This window comes from Cydia splendana, chromosome 9, assembly GCF_910591565.1.
Source record: "Cydia splendana chromosome 9, ilCydSple1.2, whole genome shotgun sequence".
Classification (NCBI taxonomy): domain Eukaryota; kingdom Metazoa; phylum Arthropoda; class Insecta; order Lepidoptera; family Tortricidae; genus Cydia; species Cydia splendana.
Genome location: NC_085968.1, coordinates 19,222,006 through 19,243,398, shown reverse-complemented (window position 1 = coordinate 19,243,398; position 21,393 = coordinate 19,222,006). Strand labels below are relative to the sequence as shown.

Below are 21,393 nucleotides of genomic sequence, written 5' to 3'. Positions count from 1 at the left end.
CAATCGAATTAGTCTGTGCGGAAAGAGAAGAGTCGTAGCATTCTACGTGCGAGACGTGGAATGTAAAGCCCATACATTTATGGGCTTTACATTCCACGTCTCATCTCTTTCCGAACAGACTCTAGAATAGATACTTATTGAGAGAATTCTCTCGTTAAAAATAGTTTTAAAATATTAATACAAGATCGAAAGTAATAATTCTACTGAATCACCTTCCATTTCACTATCATCGTATTTGATATGAGTCGTCAGCTGTGGGCTATTTCAGTCACAATGTCACGAAACTGGACGCCCACGAACATTTCCTGGCGAGGCATGTAACGAGCATTATGACGGATAAAAAACATGTTTTGGCTTGAACTGCTTGTTACGACAACATGTTACATTATGGCATGTGAGAAAAGAAAATTTACCTAAGTACCAGTGTCGGGGTAAACTTGCCTGTTGGGTAAACCGGAGCTAAATTGACCTGCTGTTTCTTTAAAACCTGTGTGATTCGAATCTTGTCACAGTGACAATATAATATGGTACCAAATGGTACATAACAACATAAATCAAATTCTTCACTACCTACTTAGTGAATTATAATTTTGTTAAATTTTTTACCGACTTTTTAATTCCAAAAGGAGGAGTGTTTCTCCATTCGGTTGTACTTATGGTTATTTTTAATGTTTGCAACCGTTTTGGAAAAAAATATTTTAATTTAGGGTTATTGAGTGAATTGGAAGTGCTCATGAAGACCAGAATGAAACTCCTCCACCACTCCTCCGCCTATTTTACGTCAAGATAATATTCATATACTATAACATGTTTCAAGTCGTTATCGTATGTGGACCATGGACCTAAAGTATAGCAATATTACAGTCCAGTCCAGTTGCGTAACGTGAACAAATCTACTTAGCCGTGGGCGACGCCGCATCTGCGAGGCCTTTGTCTTTCACTGTGCCCAGTGGCGGATTTGCCCTAAGGCCCAGTAGGCCCGGGCCTAGGGCGGCAAATTGTAACAAAAAATTCGCTGATGATAACAAGAAATAACTCAAAATGTAGTCAATATGATGGGTGCTGAGAAAGGGGCGGCTACAGGGCCTGGGGTAGGCCCCAGGGGGCGCCCTAGGGGGCGGCTAGCGGCCTCGCGAGGGCGAACATTGCCCACGCCTAGCTACGCCACTGTAACAGTCCTCCTCTTCGATCCTGACTGTGGTTTGCGGTTTAAAATATGTACCTACGTAATAAAAAAGCGGCACATACCGAAACACCCAAATAATTTATATCAAAACCTCTATAAATAGCACGAAATGGCAAGAATTCGCACTTTATATTTTGCTCTGAGTAACGCGTTGCGTCAGGGCAGCTCATAGGTAAACATTCGGAAATAGACGCGTTTGTTAACGATAGCCATTTGGTGGCATACTTTCTAGTTTATTTTACAAAATCGCATCACATTGTTTTTATTTCCTGGAACTAAAATAGTCTACAGCGACAGCGGTGGTGGCCGAGTGGATATGACGTCCGACTTTCAATCCGGAGGTCGCGGGTTCAAATCCTGGCTCGTACCAATGAGTTTTTCGGAACTTATGTACGAAATATCATTTGATATTTACCACTTGCTTTTCGGTAAAGGAAAACATCGTGAGGAAACCTGCATCCGCGAAGAAATCCAAAGGTGTATGTGAAGTCCCCGATCCGCATTGGGCCAGCGTGGGGACTATAGCCCAAGCCCTCTTGCGAGTGAAAGGAGGCCTGTGCCCAGCAGTGGGACGTATATAGGCTGAATGATGATGATGATGAAAATAGTCTACTGTAACACTCCTAACCTAACTGTACATCGATGGAACTTATTATAAAAGGCATAAGGTCTACCGATGTACAGTTAACAATGTGGGGGATTTATTTATTTAAATTAATACATATCACTTACAGACTATATAGTCCAACGCGTAAGTAATAAATATTACATATTTATAAGAAACTAAACATTATTAACAATTTTTAACAACACATAAAAAATTTATAATATCACAAATAACATAGTTGGCGGCTTGTAGCTTCTGTGAACCAAAGAGGATTTGAAGAAGAGAGTTACTGTCATGGTAAATTATGTAGCTACAGTTCATTTACTGCCATCTTTCGACAGAAGATTAAACCTGTTTGAACGCCATTTGATTTTGATACTTATTCTTTAACTGATATGTGTTAACTTTTTAAATATTAATATTCACGCCATCTACTCGAGCATAGGCTGAAGGTTGTGGCGCCATCGCTCGAAAACATGGAACTATACCTTTGGCCTATAGTCGAGTAGATGGCGTGAATATTAATATTTATAAGTTAACACATATCACTGAAAGAATAAGGATCAAAGTCAAATGGCGTTCTAACAGTTTTATGTTCTGTCGAAAGATGGCAGTAAATTTACAGTGGCTACATAATTTACTTTGACAATCCGTCTCTATAGACTTTATTCTCTTTGTGTGAACTCAGTCAAGGTGCAGTTAAATAAGTATACTTTAGTAGATACTTCATTTAATATTAATATCGCCCTGACAGTAGGTGAATTGGCCAGTAAGTTGGTACGCGCGGTCGGGCGAGCAAGCAGGCGTGGCGCACGCCGTGGTACAGTCTGTGTAAAATATGTAGGTATATAGTGATGGGCAAAATAACGTAACACACCCTGTGCCCTTCATGCCGGCAATGTTGTCATTTTTTTTTTCACTGGAGAAATACAACTTTGCCACGAGATATCATATTAATCTCAGTTTTTTTTTCTGATGTGTTTAAGACATTGTGATTAAGTTCATGCACAATAATTACTTTGGTTGGTTCACATATGTTCTGGTATTATAGGTATATGACATTGATAAAGTTAGGGTTCCGTATAAAGGGATACTTACGTATATGCTTTTTGTGCCTATGTAAATATGCCTACCTATGATGTTACTTAAGGGGCCCACTGATTAACAGTCCGCCGGACGGTATCGGCCTGTCAGTTGTTCGGAACTGTCAAAATTTTGTTCTAACTGAGAGGCCGATACCGTCCGGCAGACTGTTAATCAGTGGGCCCTATTAAGGGCTCCGTAATTTATGAACAGATTCGAAAGTATATTATTTTTGTTTTAAAGTTTATACCTAAGTACTTATAGTTTCAAGTTGGTCCCATTTATGTCAAAGCCCAGTTCTGATAATGGTATCAATGAAAAATTCCAAATTCCAAATTGAGGGAACTCCTCAAATCTTACCTATAAGCATAGGTAGATACCTACCTAAGGCGATTTTTGTATTTTTATCAACAAACCAAGCATTTGCATTCAATAAAGTAGTTTCCTTATGAAGTCGGAATAAAATAATAACTTTTAATTACACAAGTTGTTAACTGTAGTCCACAGAAGTGGCCACTTTTGCTAATATGTATGAACTATTTGCGGGAGTTGTATCGCACATGTTTTTATTTAGGTCAATGTCTTTAAACTTTTCATTTATTGACTTCTTCAAACCAATATCTGGCCTTCCAACTTCATACAACATATCGCTTTGAAATTTGTCTCCTACCATATTTTCTTCACGCCCCAAATCTTTGAAGTGGTTTTATTTTATAACCGTCAACGACCCACATATGTAGGAATCTTAAAAAGGTTTCAACAGCTAATTTAGTTTAAAAGAAATATCTACTCTATGCTGTCGGGTATAAGACTGAGATTAGAACGATCCTAAAGAGTTTAATATTATTTTATGTAAATAATTCGCGAGAAATCATAACCTACTTGAAGTAGCCTCGAGGTAAATATAGCGCGACGCGAGTTTAGAGTTAGAATAACCTCGATTCCCTTAATTAATGGCGAATGCTAAGATTTTCGAGATGCGAAATGGCTGGAAAACAGGAGAATAAGCTAAACATTTTTTTATGGCACAAAACAGAATCGAGTACATGGGCAATCTGATGAAAATAAAGTACCTAACTCGGACACCGCAATTACATTTCTTGACTTTTCAATACACACCGGGAAAACCATGATCGCCTACGACATAGCGCTACGAATGTAGCTTAGCAACGATGAGCCAGTTGTACAAGATTAATTCTTTTGATATAGCATTAGGGAATGCAAATCGGTTATAACCGTAACCGAAATATTCGGTTATAACCGAATATTTTGACAAAATTTCATAACCGAATATTGAAAACTCGAATAACCGGTTACGGTTATTTTCGGTTATTTATTTATGACTTAGATTCTGTTTTTATCATCTAATGACAACGAAATCATGCCTTTTTTGGCTTGACGCCTGTGACTATAAGTTTTGTCATTCGTGTACTTTAATAATGAAAATATACGAAATTTACTTCCCTTCTTTATGAAATATTTTTATTGAATATTATTTACGCGTGACGTCCAAGGTCATATTTTACTTTACTGAATTTTGTGTGTTTTATTAATAAACGAAGACTTATTCTCACATTCCCTAATACTGTACCTTTATTGTCGTAAGTTTTTAATTACTTCATTGTTAATTTATCATTTTTTGTCCAAAGTAACCGTAACCGATTATAACCGATATTCGGTTATTTTTCGGGCATAACCGTAACCGAAACCGGTTATGAAGTTTGGCCGGTTATTGCATTCCCTATATAGCTTGTTAGGCAGTTAGAATATCTGCTGCTGACTGTACTTTTTGTGTTATATTTTAGGTTGATGTGAATATAAAAAAAAAATGGACATGTACCAAGGGCAAGCCACTCATTAAGCTTATCTATTGCAGCCCTACCGCACAACACCCCTAGTCCTGCCCGGCGCCAAGGTCCGCCGCGAGCCCGGCCCCACGGAGTCCTACCTCCGCCACCACCCCAACCCGTCCATGCGGGCGCGGCCGAGCCACGATTACCGCGACACGCTTATGAGACAAAAGGTATGCTATGAGCAGATACTATAGTCTGTATCTTTGGGTATTTAAAAAACAGTAAACAAAAACTTCTTAAGCCAGTTGAGGGTAGATGAAAACATTACGTGATCAAATAATGTAGGTTCAAGTCAGGTCGTTCAGTGGCAGATCCAGGTGGTTTTATATTTGGTTGGTTAATCAATAAATATTATAACTACCCGAAAATGTACAAATTATTTATTTAAGTACCTAAAGATACAGAGTATAATCCGAATCTGTTTTAAGAATTTGATGAGGTTTTCATCTTGTTTGGATCGTGTCATTAAGTGCACGCGCACTAAAAGGAGCGCAGGAGTCGTCTCATTAGGCATCTCGCTCGCACTTATTGGTGTATATGTCGCAGTCGGATCGTATAATCCGCCGTATTACATTACGGCTAGCCGTTTTCAAAAACAGGGGCGTTTTGAAATGCGGCGGTTTAACGATTAGCCGGATTGAATGCGGCTGAATGAGAATCCGCCGGAATGTATTCGGCGCCATACGTTCTTCAACACGGCTAGCCGTAATGTAATACAGCGAGTCATTAGCCGCCGCTTTGACAGTTTTTAGTTCCCATTTTTAACACCCGTGGCGCTGCCTGACAAACGCTGGGGTGTCCATCAAATCTGGAGTTCGTCGGACTGTTTCTTTTCAAAAAACATTTCTTTCGCAACTTAACTAGACGGAGCCCCGCTTCGCGGGGCTCCTATTTCTGAGCGGTTTGCCCTTCGGGCATCTGAAGCTACCTAACGAACCTAACCTACCTACCTATTGATTTAGTGAGACGTCCGTGAAAACATTACACTTTGGGGAAAAAAGCGTAGGTAGGTAAGTAGGTTAGGTTCGTTAGGTAGCTTCAGATGCCCGAAGGGCAAACCGCCCAGAAATAGGAGCCCCGCTTGCGGGGCTCCGTCTATTTAAGTTGTGAAGGAAATGTTTTGGAAAAGAAACACATGTAGTGCGGTGGGACCATGGTAAAAATAAATTAAATTGCAAACATTGTCAAACTCCGGTTACGTAGGCGACCGAAAGAACTGGTCACTCTACAATCTAAAATAGTAGTACGATGCGGCTAAACGTTGGCCGCCTTATTGAAGAACGTATCGCAATGACAATCCGGCTAATCGTCGAACCGCCGCATTTCAAAACGCCCCTGTTTTTGATAACGGCTAGCCGTAATGTAATACGGCGGATTATACGATCTGACTACGACATATACTCAAGGTTGTATAAAATAAGATGAAAATGTTATCCAGTTGAAACAAACTAACTCTAAACTAAACAAACACTCAAGAGAAAATGAAGAAGCTCATGAAGCAAAAATGTAGTTATCAATTATGACACAACCGGAGGATAAAACTGACATTGAGAGAGCGGTAACAAGTATGACAGACAGACAGTACAGTAACAGCCACAAAAAGCATCAGTGCTGAACTGGTGTCTAGCTTTGGTATTCCATTGAGGCAATTGGGTGAACTCAACTCAAACTCTCAGACGGTAAGACTCACGCCAAGGAGCCACTGCATCAGGTGCAGAGTAACTTGAATTCGGGGCCCATTTCTCGAAGGATATTAGACTAATATTATTAGTCCACGAACTGTCAAATCGTATGGGTTGTCATGACAACACACTAATAATATTAGACTAATATTGTTCGAGAAATCTTGATTGTCTGAGAAATTCTGATCTGAGTGTCTGATAAAAGTTTTTCGAATTTGCTGATCATAGGTCTGCTTTTTCTTGAAGGAACCATATGGTGGCAATTATTCAGTCAAATTGGAATTTAAGATTAGTCAAAGACGGCGGCCCGCCTGATCTTAAGCGGTAACAGTAGTCTATTGACGCTTGCAGCGTCCATCAGACGTATCACATGCGCTTTATCTATATTGACCACCTACAGGTGTGCAAGTTGCGGAAAGTTTCCAAAAAGTAGGAAAAGTTCTCGAATATTTCAGGACACTTTCACAGGAAACAAAGTAAACTTTAATTTTGGAAATGGAAAATTTCAATTCCTGAAAATATTAATTTCCTCAATTTTTCCAAGTAGAAATTCCACAATTTAAGAAACATCAGCGCGACCGTCTTCTCGGTGCTCACACGTATTTTAGAACTGAAAATTAGATTAAAATTGGTTTTAACAATATACAAATTACATTCCGTTTATTGCGCCCTGCCACGCATTACGTAACACCAGTGGAAGTTAAATTCAAGGCGAACACTAAAAGCCATGGCCGAGCTCTATTTTAAATTTTATTTTATTACATCGCAAAATAGTTAAAACAAGGCGAAGGCAGTTGGTTGGTTACACAGGTATTGCATGTAAAAGGAGTTATTCAGAATAAGAAATAAATTGACGTTTGCGGATATGAATGAATGATTCTAATCCTTCTTTATTACAGTTTCTGGCAGAAATTAGTTTTTGTTTTTCAAATTGCTGCCAGTTGACTCTCTCACTAAATATAAGCCACAACGGAGAATAAGACATAGTGTACAACTTTGCGCACCTTGTTATAACTTTGCTCACACAAAAAAAATGTTTTTTTCTCATGTTATACCTACTAAACTACGTATTATAAAAAATATAGAAAACAGGTATTATTAAAAAAACTGACTAAATTCCTTTCATAGCCGTAGCCATAGTGAAATAATGTTGGAAGGATCAAATTTCGAAATACAGTCTAAAGTTATGGAAAGATAGTGGGACAATCAAAATCTATAGATACATTATGCACTTACTTTTCTATCCACTACCTATACACACATTGCATGCACACACAAATACGTACATATTACACACAACTAAACATGTAGGTACAAATAGACGCTTTGTATGGTCGCTCAAAGTAAAACTCTTAAAGCGATATGCGCATTATATGTATGACGTGTTACAGAAATTGAAGTGTTTGTCGCGTTAGGACCTTTGCTATGGGCATACTTTGATATGCTAAGTTATTTAAAACTCAGTTATATTAGCTGTCATGGCCATTTATATCTTACATGCTGAAAAAATAATTTAATACACTCTAGGCGCAGCTTTTAAATAGGTATTGAGTTGAATTAAGTTGCACATTATTAGTTGTAGATTCTTCCAAATTATGACTACTAACAACAAAAAAAATATTTTACTTGTTTCTTTTAGTCACCATTTTGGCATAAAAAGCTACACTTTTAAAATTTGCACGGCTTAGCGAGTACTAAATTTAGAATTTTTGATAACTTAGGTGGCTGAATCGGTGGTGCAGCGAGTGATCGGTGACGAGGGCAATAAGGTGGTTAGAGTGTGGCGTGTTAGAGCTTCGAGCATGCGACTTTTCAGCAACTTACGGCATTCCATTGCAAGCTATTTTAACGCTATACAGCAAGACTTATGTTTCACTTATTATTCTTCATTCTGTCAGTAAAGATATCAAGAGTATTGGCCGAATACTCGTAAAGAACAGTATGAGAAATTATTTTCTTTATTTTGTACTAATAAATAGTAGGGACTTAAAAACAAATTAAACCAAAAGGTTCTATGGTTTATTGTTCTTTTCAGTTAACGTCTATTTCGTTGCCGACATTTATTGATCTGAAATATAAAAATAATTTATTAGGTTTCACCTACACCCGTGTATGTGTATTTTAACTTAACTTGGCACGGTCCTTTTCTCATTTTATATATTTTTTAAATAGCTGCAATGGACTGCTAATCTATTCATCTGTCTATACGCCATCTTGATTGTCTTCATAAAAGCTTCTCATTTTCATCGTTTCTTTTTTCACAAAACATTGTGCATTGTTTTCCACTCTTGAGTGCTTTTCTTCTTATTTATGTCACTTTTTATGAAAATTGGCGAACGTACTCCCATCGAAAACCAACTTTAGACAGGAGATGTACAGTCTGTTTTAATAATTAAAGTGATTTTGTTATTTAAATAATCGTCTGCTTTTTTCGTGTTTATTAGTATCTATTTAAGAAGGTTACTTTATCTTTTCAGGTTGTTCACAAGCAATTCAACTCCCCGATCAATCTATATTCAGACCAAAACATCGCCAACTCCTATAGGCAACAGTCCTCGCCCTTGCCGTGAGTATAGAGAACATTACAGAAAAAAATAAAGTCTAGACTTAATGCTAGTCTAGAGCTTAAGTTTGTAACCGTCCATTTTTGCGCTGGGAAAATTTTTCTATTGATAAATCATGGGCAAATTCCCATAGTGGGCAAAGTTGGATGGTTTCATAGTACCTATGAAATACGTTGAGATATTACACTAGGTACCTATATAACTTGTTTTTAAAATTCTCAATCGAGTTTATATAAGTATTGATATTTTTATAACGATTCCAAATTTATTTTTATAAAATGTGACGAAGAGTAAACTCGTCAATGTTATTTATATTTTTAATAATTTTGTTTACCTACCTACTCTTTCAATATTAGAGTAAAGAGATACCTATGTAGAAAATGTTTTGAGTGTCATCATTCCGAGACTACGAATATCTTGGCACTGAATTTCAGGAGCATGGCTGATTGCCAAGCTAGTTATATTCACACATTCAATGCCTGACCGTCCGTCTGTTTATTTGCCTCAAAACAAGACATTTTCTTGAGATATATTTTATTTTCCCTGTTAGAGGATTTAACCTGTGCCGTCTGTATGTTGTATACTTACATATTTTAACTATCTAGATATCACTAGTGATGTAGTATATTGGCTTTATTAGTCTTCGAAATTAGACTAGTGAATCTAGTAGTGATCCCTCGCTTTGTGTGCTATACACAGAAAATATAATACAACTACTCAATCCATGTAAAGTTCATACAATATTGGCTGCACTGTAACGGTTAATGAAACCCTTACATCTTAACCTCAACTAATGGAAAAGTTTCAATTCATGGATAATTCCACAGGTCGCTGTTTTCCAAAATATTGAATTATTATGCTTAATAATGGGCTATTTCTCTGATTACATAGCGCTAACGGCCATTACGGACGGCCACACATGGTCAAGAGGCAAGTGTTTTACTAGACACGGCTCGACGCCATCTCTCATGACGCATTAATGCTTATTTTATTTTTATTTTGCTATCTTTCGTCTTGCGAAACTCGTTTTTCGATCTCCGTTCTGGCGACGACCGCCTGTCGCCACCGCCGGTCCTAGCGACCTTTCATCCACACGTTCACGCGACAAACATTGTGTGCCATCGTGTGGGTGTAGCTATAATTATTTATTTAGCTTATAAGTCAACATTGTCAGTCGTTTTCTAAATGATCGATGTCAGTATTTTTATCGACCTCTCCTTCCTCAAAAACAAACACGACTAATCACCTCGGTACGTCACTAACCGCTTCCGCGCCCTTCTAACGGTCCCCGGGTCTAATTCTAATGTTTCTGTCTATTTTGCGCCCGCTAACCACTAAACACTAACGCCCCGCCCGCCGCCCCGCCCGCCCGCAGCCACAAGCCGACGCTGCTGTACGACCCGGCCAAGTCGGAGACCTTCAAGGCGCTGCAGGAGGACGGGCTCGGCGACGTCGTGCAGGAGGTGCCCCAGCCTGCCCAGTGCAAGGTCTTCACTGCGCCGCCCAACAAGGTAATGCACTCTATTGTATCCCGTAGCGGCAGTTCATTTCGTGGTTTGGGCTTACGTGGTGTGGTTACGTCACTTTCGTTCAAAGGAAAAATATACACCACGAATGTTTTGACAAATTCCTACAACAAACCACGAGGTGAATTGGCAGCCTTTAGCCGGTAAATATTTGTCAAACAAAGGCGCTATATTTACCCTATAAAGGTGACCTCGGTGAATGTCGACCAAGGGCATTAAAAGTCCAATGGAAATGGCACACCTTTGTTTCCATGATACACAATGTCTTATTCCAAAGCCATCTCAGGACGCTGGTTATCAAACTGTATTCCTGAACGATCGGAAAATTTATAAACAATCATAGGTATAATTTTATGCTCAGTCAGACAACTGACGCTGCTCTCTCATAAGTATTATAAATCGAGCGCAGAACGGAACACATAATAAATATGTCATAAATATAATGATAGGTAGGTATTGTCCATTAAATAACCCCATAGTCTAATAAAACATGGTCTTCTCTTCCCAGAGTGACACAAGCCTACGTCACAATAACATTGCCACTTTATATATAGCCCTATTGCATATTATTATATAGCGCTGTCGCATGATGACGTAGGCTTGTGTCAGTCACGTGGTCGGAATAGAGTACCAGGCGAAGTATATTATTATACCATGAATAACCCTCAAAAAATAAAGGTATTAATAAATAATATTTATTGCCAGAGGCCCGCGCCCACTCCGAAACCAGCGAAAAAGCCCGAGCAGATGAACGGCCACGTAAAACAAACGACCTTCGTAAGTACCTATATTTAAAAGTTCAGAATCTATCCCCCGTGATATTCGGAACCTACGGAATGAAGACCTTCGGAACTTTGGAATGCGATTTTTTTTAATATGGAGCTCTTTGGAGATTCTTAAGACATCTTAAGACGGGATTCCACCAGTGTGCGGCACAAGCATTTTTGTACTAAATATTCTTGTGCTGCAAACTAGTGGAATCCCGCCTTTAAAATGGCATGTGCTAAGTTTGTCAGTTAATGAAACAATAGGTATTAATTAACAACCAATAGTCCAATGTCACGATCATTACTTGGAAACTTGGCCTCTACCTACTCCATCCTACCTACCTACTACCAAAATCACGTTAAAAATATCCTGGGCAAAGTTAAAATTAAATGGGCAAAGTTACAGGTGCACTTCCCCTTTTCTCATACTTAGTATCTGCTATTTGATAAATATAAAATGTGTAACACGATTTGTTTTATTTCAGGTAAACTCATTACACGAAGAGCACATCCAGCAGTCGAACTCATTCAAGCGCCTCATGTACAACGTACTCGGCGATGCGGAGTTTTAAAATACCGTCCAATACTTGGCTATGTGCAATGACTATAGCAAAAACACGCACATTATATAATCTAAATCTCTGAAGAATCGTCATAAAATGTCGCCGTTGTGGCGACATAGAAAAAAATCATGCACAGCATGTTGATTTTATCGTCATAAAATGAAGCCACAGTGCACAATTGCACATAGCTAATAAAAATGCAGCTTCTTTCTCACATGCCAATGTATGTGTTGATCCCACGAAGCATTGTCTCGTTGACTGATTTAGAAGGACGCCGATCTAACTGACTTCAGTTAGTAACGTAACTATAAGACTAACAAAACTATTTTAGGATGCTATTATTGCTATTGTAATAAATACTCAGCAGTGTGTTATATTTTTCGGTGGATTTAATTTCTAATACTCGAGTATTAGCGATATGGATTATCTTAAGTAGCGATGTAACGTATATTACTAAGTGTTGATTTTCTGTTTGGACAGAAATTAAACTGTTTATGTATACATAATGATGTTGAGTGTACATTCTAGTCACCGACCCGAGCTCTGGTCGACACGCGCGTATCGAATTCGACCAGTTTAATAAATTATTTATTTTTATCTAATGACTTGTTTAATTTCATTTTATATACCCCTTTAACTTTGCCCATTGAAAAATGGTGGACAAGATGGTGTGACATTGTGAGTAGAATCCGATGATAATATATATAATAATAGTCGTTGTGGTAAGGTTTAAAAGAAAACAACGAGTACAATCTCAAAATAACTATATTTATAACCTGGAGCTAACTAACAATGTTACACAACAAAATAAAATACAGTCTTACAAATTTCATGAATGATAAGTACACAGGTCAGAGAGAAAGTAATTTTGAGCAAAAATAAACTTAACTATATCACAATTATACTGACAAGGTGCCTTGTGTGCCAGATATGTCCCACGCGGTAGGGACCTCGGTTCGCAAATGGGTTGAGGTAACAACATTGTGATACAAAGTTATTCACGTATTTTCAAATAAGGCACTAACTACGTTCGAAACATGACGAAAACCAGGAAACTATCGGATGAACGCATTAATTAATATATCATGAAAATAATTATTTACACACAGCCGCATAACTTTCATTTACAGATACACAATAATAGAGTGATATGTGACACGCATACGAGTAGGTAGTACACCGTACACCACATGAGTGTCTCAGTTTACTAGTGCCCTCAAGGATCATGAATGATTGGTAATAAGGTATAAAACCTTGTTCCATATTTGGAACAATTTGACTGGTAACTTTCTTAAACTCAAGCATGCATTGATTACAATATAATCTATTCCGAGTGATATAATATTTACATCTAGATCAAATTATTGCCTTTGGTAAGAGTAAGTGAAAGTTAACAGTCAATAATTAATAGCATCAAATCATCTAAGTATGTTAAAATATCTGCATCATCCAACCACCAATCATTAGTGATCCTTGCCGGCACTCATGGTATCTCAAAATACCGCCAAGCGCCTAAACTCCATCTTTTTACAAAAATATACAGTTTGCTTCGCTAAAATAATAAACAAGTAAATAACTAAGTGCCCTTTAAAATAAACACATATAATTATATAATATAATTAGTTTAGTAAACTGGCAACAGATAACATTCTGATACACCGTCATGATTGAAGAGAGATATGTTAAACAATTTGAACTAATTTAAGGATTACAAACAAATCGACTCATAAGTAAAATATAGCCGTACAGAATACACCTAATTTTGGACTGATTTTTTTTTTGTTTAATTCATTAGCACCAAATGTCCAAACTATTAATTAACTACCTAACTACAAATATAATAATATGAGCCGTGAATAATTTGTGACTTTATATTAAACATGCTTTTTATAGGGATTATACATACATTTACAAGTTGTGTCGATGTGCATACAACATAAATGAGTGCCGCGTTTTAATGTTTCATACTTTCAGGGTTATGGGTTTGAGTTATTGACAAGTTTGTACAATATTTATATCATGAATACGATAAAATAGAATGACTATTTAATACCTTCACAGTCATCATGGCGATGAGAATTGAAATAAAATTGATACGGACTTATAACGGGACAGTGAAGGTATTATAAAAACCTATTAAATAAAATTGTTAATTATTGTATCAATTCAGAGTTTGAGTTAAAAGCTAATGTGATTAAAGCATTCAGCACTTTTTACATTTATACTGTGTAATTTTTAACAGTATCTGGCCAAACGCGAGTTAGGGCTACCATATATCCTACAGGAAACTTCTAATTCGATACCCGTTCGAACTTAGACTATTACCTTTAACTTCCTTACATCGTAAAGATTTTGGCAAAAGTATGGCAGTAAAAAATTAAACGGGCTCATTACATTCAAAGTTTTTATCGATGACAAAAGCAATATGGTATCCCTAATTTTGTAGTATATTCGAACAGTAAACGTGGAAAAAACTGCTTATAAACAGGGCTATAACCGCGAAAATCGAAGTTCTCAATTGCGGGCATTTTTCTCCGTCACTCTAATTACGTCTTAATGAAAGTAAAAGAAAATGATCCCCGCAATTTGCGAATTTCGGTTTTCGCGGTAGGCCCCTAGTTTCTGAGATTAACCGTTTGACTATGCCCATAGCTGCCACAACACAAAAATTAACACAATTTTGGGACAACTGAAAATAAAATATCGATTGAATCGGTTGGTTAAAATTCAATATACAACCACTTGGGTAAACCACTTTCATATACCAATCAATGTTTCACGATCTTACCAAATCATAGTTAAGAATATTTTATAAACATCACAATTATGTACATGTAATTTTAAACGTCCTAATGTCAAACGGTTAAAAGGTAAAGCGTCTATCATGGACTCAATGTTTAAATGCTTTCTAAATGCACGACTAACGAGGATATCACCAATTATTTTGTCTGAAATAATTAAAGTCTTTAGTTTTAGTAGTTTAACATATTTTAAACTGTAAGTACTGGCAGTAAATAAATAAGGAAAACTGTGATAAACAAAACTGCACAGTCAAACCACTAAAACTAGAGATACAGTTTGTTTAATCCTAATATTTATAAAATTTCTTTACAGGTGTAATTTACATGGAAATAAATAAATATAATTTTCCATTACAAAAATAAACGGACAGTTTGTTAGATTCATTTTGTAGAACTAGTTAGGAAAGAGAGCCCTAGAAGAGATGTAGGTACGTTAAGGAGATTCGACATTTAAAATATTAACCTACATTTTATCTAAGTATGAAATCTCCAAGCATGCTCTAGGCGGTGATGGAATTGACAAAGAAGATTATGCTCTACCAACCGATTTTTTTGTGGTAGCGCAGTCTAAGAGATCAAAATAGTTAAAAATCTGAGACATGATGTTTCGCATCGTTTTCACCAACATTATTCACGATGTTATAGCGATGTTAAGAAGTTTATAACAAGTGCAATTAGTAACAAAATATGAGTAAAATAAACACATTCGTTCCAATAACCTAACATACAATTGTGGACCATAATTTATTATCAAGGCGCCAAAACAACAACAACGTTCCAAAAATGAAATAAACCAAATTCGGTTTTTTTAGGATTACAACTACAATTGGGTCACACCTGACAATAAACGGGCTCACAATATTCGTCGATGTCGACAATTATGGCATTAAATAAAAAATAAGAAATATCGACCGATCACCAGTTATAGACATAGCAAATAATCTACGTTCAATAATCCGGGCCGCCATTATCAAGACAAACTTAACTACGGTTTTTCCTATCTGGAAATTCATTCGGAGGATGTCTTTACCATAAGGGCACACGGGGCCCCCCAACCTCAGGGGGCCCCGGAGGACAGACAATAACAGTATATCTGATTACCTACTCATAATAAATAGAAGATCATAGTAGAAAAATGTTGTATTAATTTGCTTTCTGTACTTTCCAAAAGGGCCCCAAATTCTTATATGCCCAAGGGCCCCAGCATAGTTTAAGACGGCCCTGGGAGGGTCATAAAATCGACTAATTCATCAAAATCGACCCCGAACTTTTGACGCTTTAGTGAAAATGCAACACAAACAAACACTGCTGCGAAAATCATTACCATTCCTTTTGGCTTAAGCGAACTCGCGAAGCGAAGCGAATCGAATATTGCAAATCATTAGTTAAATCATAATTGACTTCATCAAATTGTAAATAAAGTAAATTTGGCTCGTGAAATGCCAAGTACCATCGTATTTGTATTATAATAATATATTTCACTATTTACAATTCTCGTAGTATTCGATAAGTAACAATGTACTTGTTTAGAGAAAACATTATTTACAACTTGGCCTCGTGTTTACAATATTTTACAGATGAAATATTAAAAAGTTATTGATGTTCGGGAAAAATACTACCGGTGCTTTGGATCTATCCAGTGTGGGTTCTTGACGTGTCTCTTATTTAACCCACGCGTAGGTAAAGAAAACATTATTTACAACTTGGCCTCGTGTTTACAATATTTTACAGATGAAATATTAAAAAGTTATTGATGTTCGGGAAAAATACTACCGGTGCTTTGGATCTATCCAGTGTGGGTTCTTGACGTGTCTCTTATTTAACCCACGCGTAGGTATAGATGTAGAGCATAGTTATTTTCCATCTTATTTTCACGGAACTTACGAACATGTTTTGCTATTTCAATCAGTCTCGGTACAAAAAGTACTAAGGTTAACTGAAGTAGCATGACAAATACGAACGTTTCTGAGAAAATACGATGGAAAACAATTATGCACAACATTTGTAGTCAGTGTTTCAACGGGTTACAAAAAGTACGCAGTAAATGTAAAGCTACATTACATGATGGATTTATTTTTACGGCCGTATTTTTGTCCTATCGCTTATTATAAATGAAGCCTTAGGCACAAAATTCAATTTTATCTGTAACGGGATTTTAGCCCTAAAGTTTTTAGTGGGCAAAGTTACCACATACAGCAAAATTTTACTTGGGTAACTAATATTTACATACTTATGATGGTTGAATCAATTGTGAAAATTAAAAGTAACCAAATAGGGCACAAAATACTGCCAAACTAGGATATTGGAAGTGATTTAGATTATACGGATCTTTCAAAATAAATCCGGTAAGACTACGGTCATGTTTACACTGAGCTATTAGCCGCAGAATGGTGTCATTAATAATGTTTATCTTTACACCTTACAATACATTTTTCTTCAAGTATTTCTTGTTCAAAGAATGCTAGGGCATTCATAGTTATTTTAGTATTGTTCATGTACACATTCACATTAAAGTAGTGAGAGAATATATTCGTGGCATCTCTAGTAAATATGACCTTAGTCCATCGCACCAGCTGTCACAAGTCTTCTTTCTTATTCCACATATTGCCTTGTCGGTACCTGTATAAATAACTAGAATAGATGTGTTAAGATTACATTAAAGTAAAACGTTAAGTCTATAATAGTTTACCATAATGGATTTATAAAGTAGGCACGTTATGCGAAAACAAGCCGATTTAGGGCGAAAATACCAAAATAAATAGATTTATTGGTATTATTTTAGTAGCCAAATTGTGGAGATTTCATTAAACTTTTGTAACTTTGCCGTTTCTTCTATATTTTGCCCAAACAAAAATTATAAACATTTCATTTCTTGTATATGGGCCGACTTTATGTAAAAAAAAAAGTTTAATTAATAATTAAAAATCTCAATGGGCAAAGATATAATAATGGGGCAAAGTTGTAAAGTTTCAAGAGTATATAAATATACATCACGTGACATACGATATTATTGCATTTCTCTATGTCTAGCCGTATATTGATCGGGCGCGCTCGCAGTTATTATATACGTTATAATGTTTCATTTCATCGTTTTTATTCAGTAGGTAAAATAGTAAAATACTCGACTAGCGATATCTATTCTAGATATTTATATTTTCGAGTTGCTCTCGCTCGAATTAGACGCTAAATATAAAGGAAACTTAGCATAGAACGCACGCATACTATATCCAGGTTAATACCGTGTTTTGATTGCCGTGCCTAATTTCTTTGGACACATTTTTGACAGTGTCTTCATATTTTGATGATGTTTCAGGCAGTAGTCAGGGACAACTAAAATTATCATTAAAATATACTTTATAAGAAAATTAGGGGGACAAAAATGTGCCACTCCCAATGATTCGACCCCTTACACGTAAGCGACGCAAACTCACGCATTCAGAAATGTAAGTATGTATATACAAAAACTAAAGTAGCTCCCGAATGCGCGAGAGTCAGACCTCCGTGACACTTATTCGGAGATAAGTTGATGCCTGGTGTGCGCACATTTAGTGGCGGAATTATACTAACTGAGATTCGGGGCAAATTCACGGGGGTATTCCACGAGAATGTCGCTTATCAAATGTGTTTTTCTTTCTATGGCAGATATTTTAATGAAACGTGTAAGAATATATATTTCCAATATTTTGGTCAAGTCAGGAAATATTACCAGGCCAAATATTATTTAACCTTTATTTAAATTTATAGTAAATATTTTTCAGCATTTTTAGTATTAGAAAAAATGGTATTTGTGAGCGATATTCTTGTGGAACGTGCCCTAGGGGGGGTATACGCTTGCGGCTTCGCGGGACCCGTTCCGCGTACCGGGTAAACCGGGTACTCGTCGTATTCCGCCCGCCTCGCCACCCTACAGCTCCGCCATATCGGCCTTCGGGGCCTCACCGAGGAACGGCGACAACACCAATTGGTAGTTTATAAATCTTATTGCAAAGATCTGATGGTCCGTTAGAGGGTCAGCACACGGAGCGGCGTAGTTTTCAGGAAGCATTCTCGGCCTTCACACCACCTAATAAATCTTCTACTCTGCTCCGGTCACCTGATACACGCTTGCAGGGCCGCGCCTAGTAGACGGCGGGGTCGGGGTAGAGCGTGAGCGGCGCGGGCGGGAGGGGGAGGGGGTGGGGGGGCGGGCCTCAGGAGGGCGGCGCGGCGGGGAGGAGGGACTCGCGCGAGGCGCGCAGCGAGGGGAGGGAGGGGAGGGAGGGGAGGGAGGGCAGCGTGGGCAGGTTGGGGAGGGAGCGCGCCGCGCGCGCGTCCAGCGCCAGCAGCGACCGGATGTCCGCCTCCAGCGGGTCCGCGCTGGAACACAAATAAACCATTTTTTTAATCGCGTCCAATACAATAACGCGTTCCGGGTGCTGATCGGGCTGCCGCGACACTGTAGCGCCTCTGGCATGTTTGCCGAAGCAAAGACAGACGGCTTTGCGGCCGTCATGAGGAAAAGGTGTGCCTCGCTCATGGCCCGTCTGCGCGACAGCCCCAATCGCATTCTGAGCGTGTTTGCTAACCGCTGGGACAACCCTATGTTAGCCCGGTGGACGTCCATGCATGTTGTCAAACACTACTGACGGTATGTATACCTACTTATATTTTTATTTATTGTTTTAAATTTTGTACTAGTTAATAAATTAATAATTAGTTTTAAGATTCACTAACAAAATTGTATGGGCTCTTGTCTGAAATAAATGTTTTATTATTATTATATCTTTCCCATCACGGAACAATGGTGTTCCGGACCTTTGGGAGAAGTGCGCGGAGCCGAAGCCAACACGTAGTGGCCCTTTTGACACTTTAATGAAATGTAAGGGGTACACCGAGCGGAGGCTGCCCTTGCCCGTGTCATGGGACGCACGCAGAGGCAGCACCCGCCAGGGTGTAAGGACTATTAAGAGTTGATGGAATCCAAAATGAACTAGGTTATTGGGTGAAAGCGATGTACTAAGAACTGAGCTATGGGGTAAAAAAAACCAGACGCCTGCCTAATAAAACGGTATGCAATTTTATTTCCGGCAGACGGTGACTCGCCCTCACAAGATGGGCCCCCACATTATTATTATTAATACAGTTGCTCAAAAAGTGTTACTTTACATAGCTGTTGAGCGTTCGCAAAGTTGTTTTTCTCGAACTAGTGCTTTTTACTTTTCCGCTTTTTTAAATTTAATTCTAACCGTAACCGATAAGTCCACATCAAAGAGATTAGATGTTCAAAAACTTTATATCATTTTTATTTTGCCATTAAACATTTATTACTTATTACGTACAAAAAGTATTGTTACAAGATATAAAGTAAATATTTATTAGTTATTATATAAATAAAACGTTATATAATACGATGTTTCATTAAAAAACGTTTTTATTATTTGGCTGAATGGAACTATCTTTGCCACGTTGGCTGCCGTTAACAGAAAAAATTAAAAAATTAAAAAGTAAAACCGGCGCCCGCCATTTTTACTTAAAATTTAGTTGTAACTAGTTGCATCCAAATAATTAACTTAAATTGCAACTGTAAGAGTGTTTTGTATGAAATGAGTTATGGGATTAATTTTTGCAATGTAAATCAACTCTGAACGTAGTTCATAATAATAATAATAATAATTGTGCGACCATTGCGGGGCCCACTCAATGAGTTGGCGAGTCACCACCTGTCTTATACAATTTTGAGACTGATTGTCACGGCAGGTGTCCGCTAGTCTCCTCCCATAGCCCTATATCCAGTCCATCCAATATTCAAATCAAATAGCATATGACCTTAGTTTCCATCGCAGCACAAAAGTGCTGCACTGCAATAGTCTTTGCACCTGGCGGGGACCATCTCCGGATGTATCACATTGTGCGTTCGGGGATGGTATCCGCCACGTGTATCCCTTGCTTTTAGATTAAAGTGTCTTAAAGGGCCTCTGCGCTGTTGGCTTCGGCCCCACGTACGCCTCCCAAAGGTCCGGGACCCCATGGTCCCGAGATATGGAACAGACATACAAATAATAATAATAATAATATAGCCGTTTATTTCCGATAGAAAACGATACATGCTTGATTCATTATAAAGAACATTAAGTAATTACATTTTCAGTAACTTAATCTAATTATAATCTAGTGTTATGAAAACATATTATTTAAAATTCTATTTTTGCGATTTTATTATTAAATTGTTTTTTTTTTTTTTTTTTTTTTTTTTCTTGATTGTAACTATTTAATTAAATATTAAATTCTATTGGATGCCCATTTATGGACATAGGCCTCCACCATACTATGCCATAATGTTATTTTCTGAGATTTTTGTTTTATTGCTTTTAAGTACTTATGTATTATTATGCTTTGTCTTTCCTTCGATTGTCTGGTTTAGTATGGAGGGTGCTGGTCTTCTACTCCCACGGTGACCAACCGGCTTGGGAGAGTTTTGTATCTTATATTCGTTTTGTTTAAATTTTCATTTCAGTAGTAGATGGAGTCCTTGTTGATTGCTATGTTCTGACTGGTTCCGTGGCATTTGAATCAGATTCTGACTCTGCGGATGGCCCGATTGTGCGCCAGTATGACGTCAGGGTGCTATTCGCTGCTGTTTTGTTTTTCTTACTCTTCCTGGTAAAGTTATCTTTGCTACGTGATGCGTTAGAGGTCTCCGGGGATGGCGACATGTTACGTTTGTTGGTATTTTGTTTGTTCGTTGTTTGTTTTAAAGGTGGCTTATTTTGTAAGATAACGAT

At 37.6% G+C, this 21,393-nt stretch overlaps 2 protein-coding genes across 10 annotated transcripts in view; one reads left to right on the top strand and one right to left on the bottom strand.

Annotated features, from left to right (window-relative positions):
- Positions 1–12,433, top strand: part of LOC134793823 (PDZ and LIM domain protein 3) — a 35,498-nt gene extending 23,065 nt beyond the window's left edge. For 5 of the 9 annotated variants that reach the window (XM_063765522.1, XM_063765518.1, XM_063765520.1 and 2 more), the window contains 7 exons: positions 4,753–4,899; positions 8,133–8,180; positions 8,889–8,977; positions 9,867–9,905; positions 10,351–10,486; positions 11,207–11,278; positions 11,754–12,433. In XM_063765522.1, coding sequence (XP_063621592.1) covers positions 4,753–4,899; positions 8,133–8,180; positions 8,889–8,977; positions 9,867–9,905; positions 10,351–10,486; positions 11,207–11,278; positions 11,754–11,840 — 618 coding nt within the window. In that variant the 3' untranslated portion in view covers positions 11,841–12,433. Of the gene's footprint in view, positions 1–4,752; positions 4,900–8,132; positions 8,181–8,888; positions 8,978–9,866; positions 10,487–11,206; positions 11,279–11,753 lie in introns of those variants that run through there. The other 4 variants (XM_063765515.1, XM_063765516.1, XM_063765519.1 and 1 more) reach the window with 4 other exon arrangements.
- A 145-nt stretch (positions 12,434–12,578) lies between these two features.
- Positions 12,579–21,393, bottom strand: part of LOC134793853 (E3 ubiquitin-protein ligase MARCHF4-like) — a 28,575-nt gene continuing 19,760 nt past the window's right edge. The window contains exon 7 of the mRNA XM_063765572.1: positions 12,579–18,988. Within this exon, the coding sequence (XP_063621642.1) occupies positions 18,823–18,988 (166 nt within the window). The 3' untranslated portion in view covers positions 12,579–18,822. The remainder of the gene's footprint in view (positions 18,989–21,393) is intronic.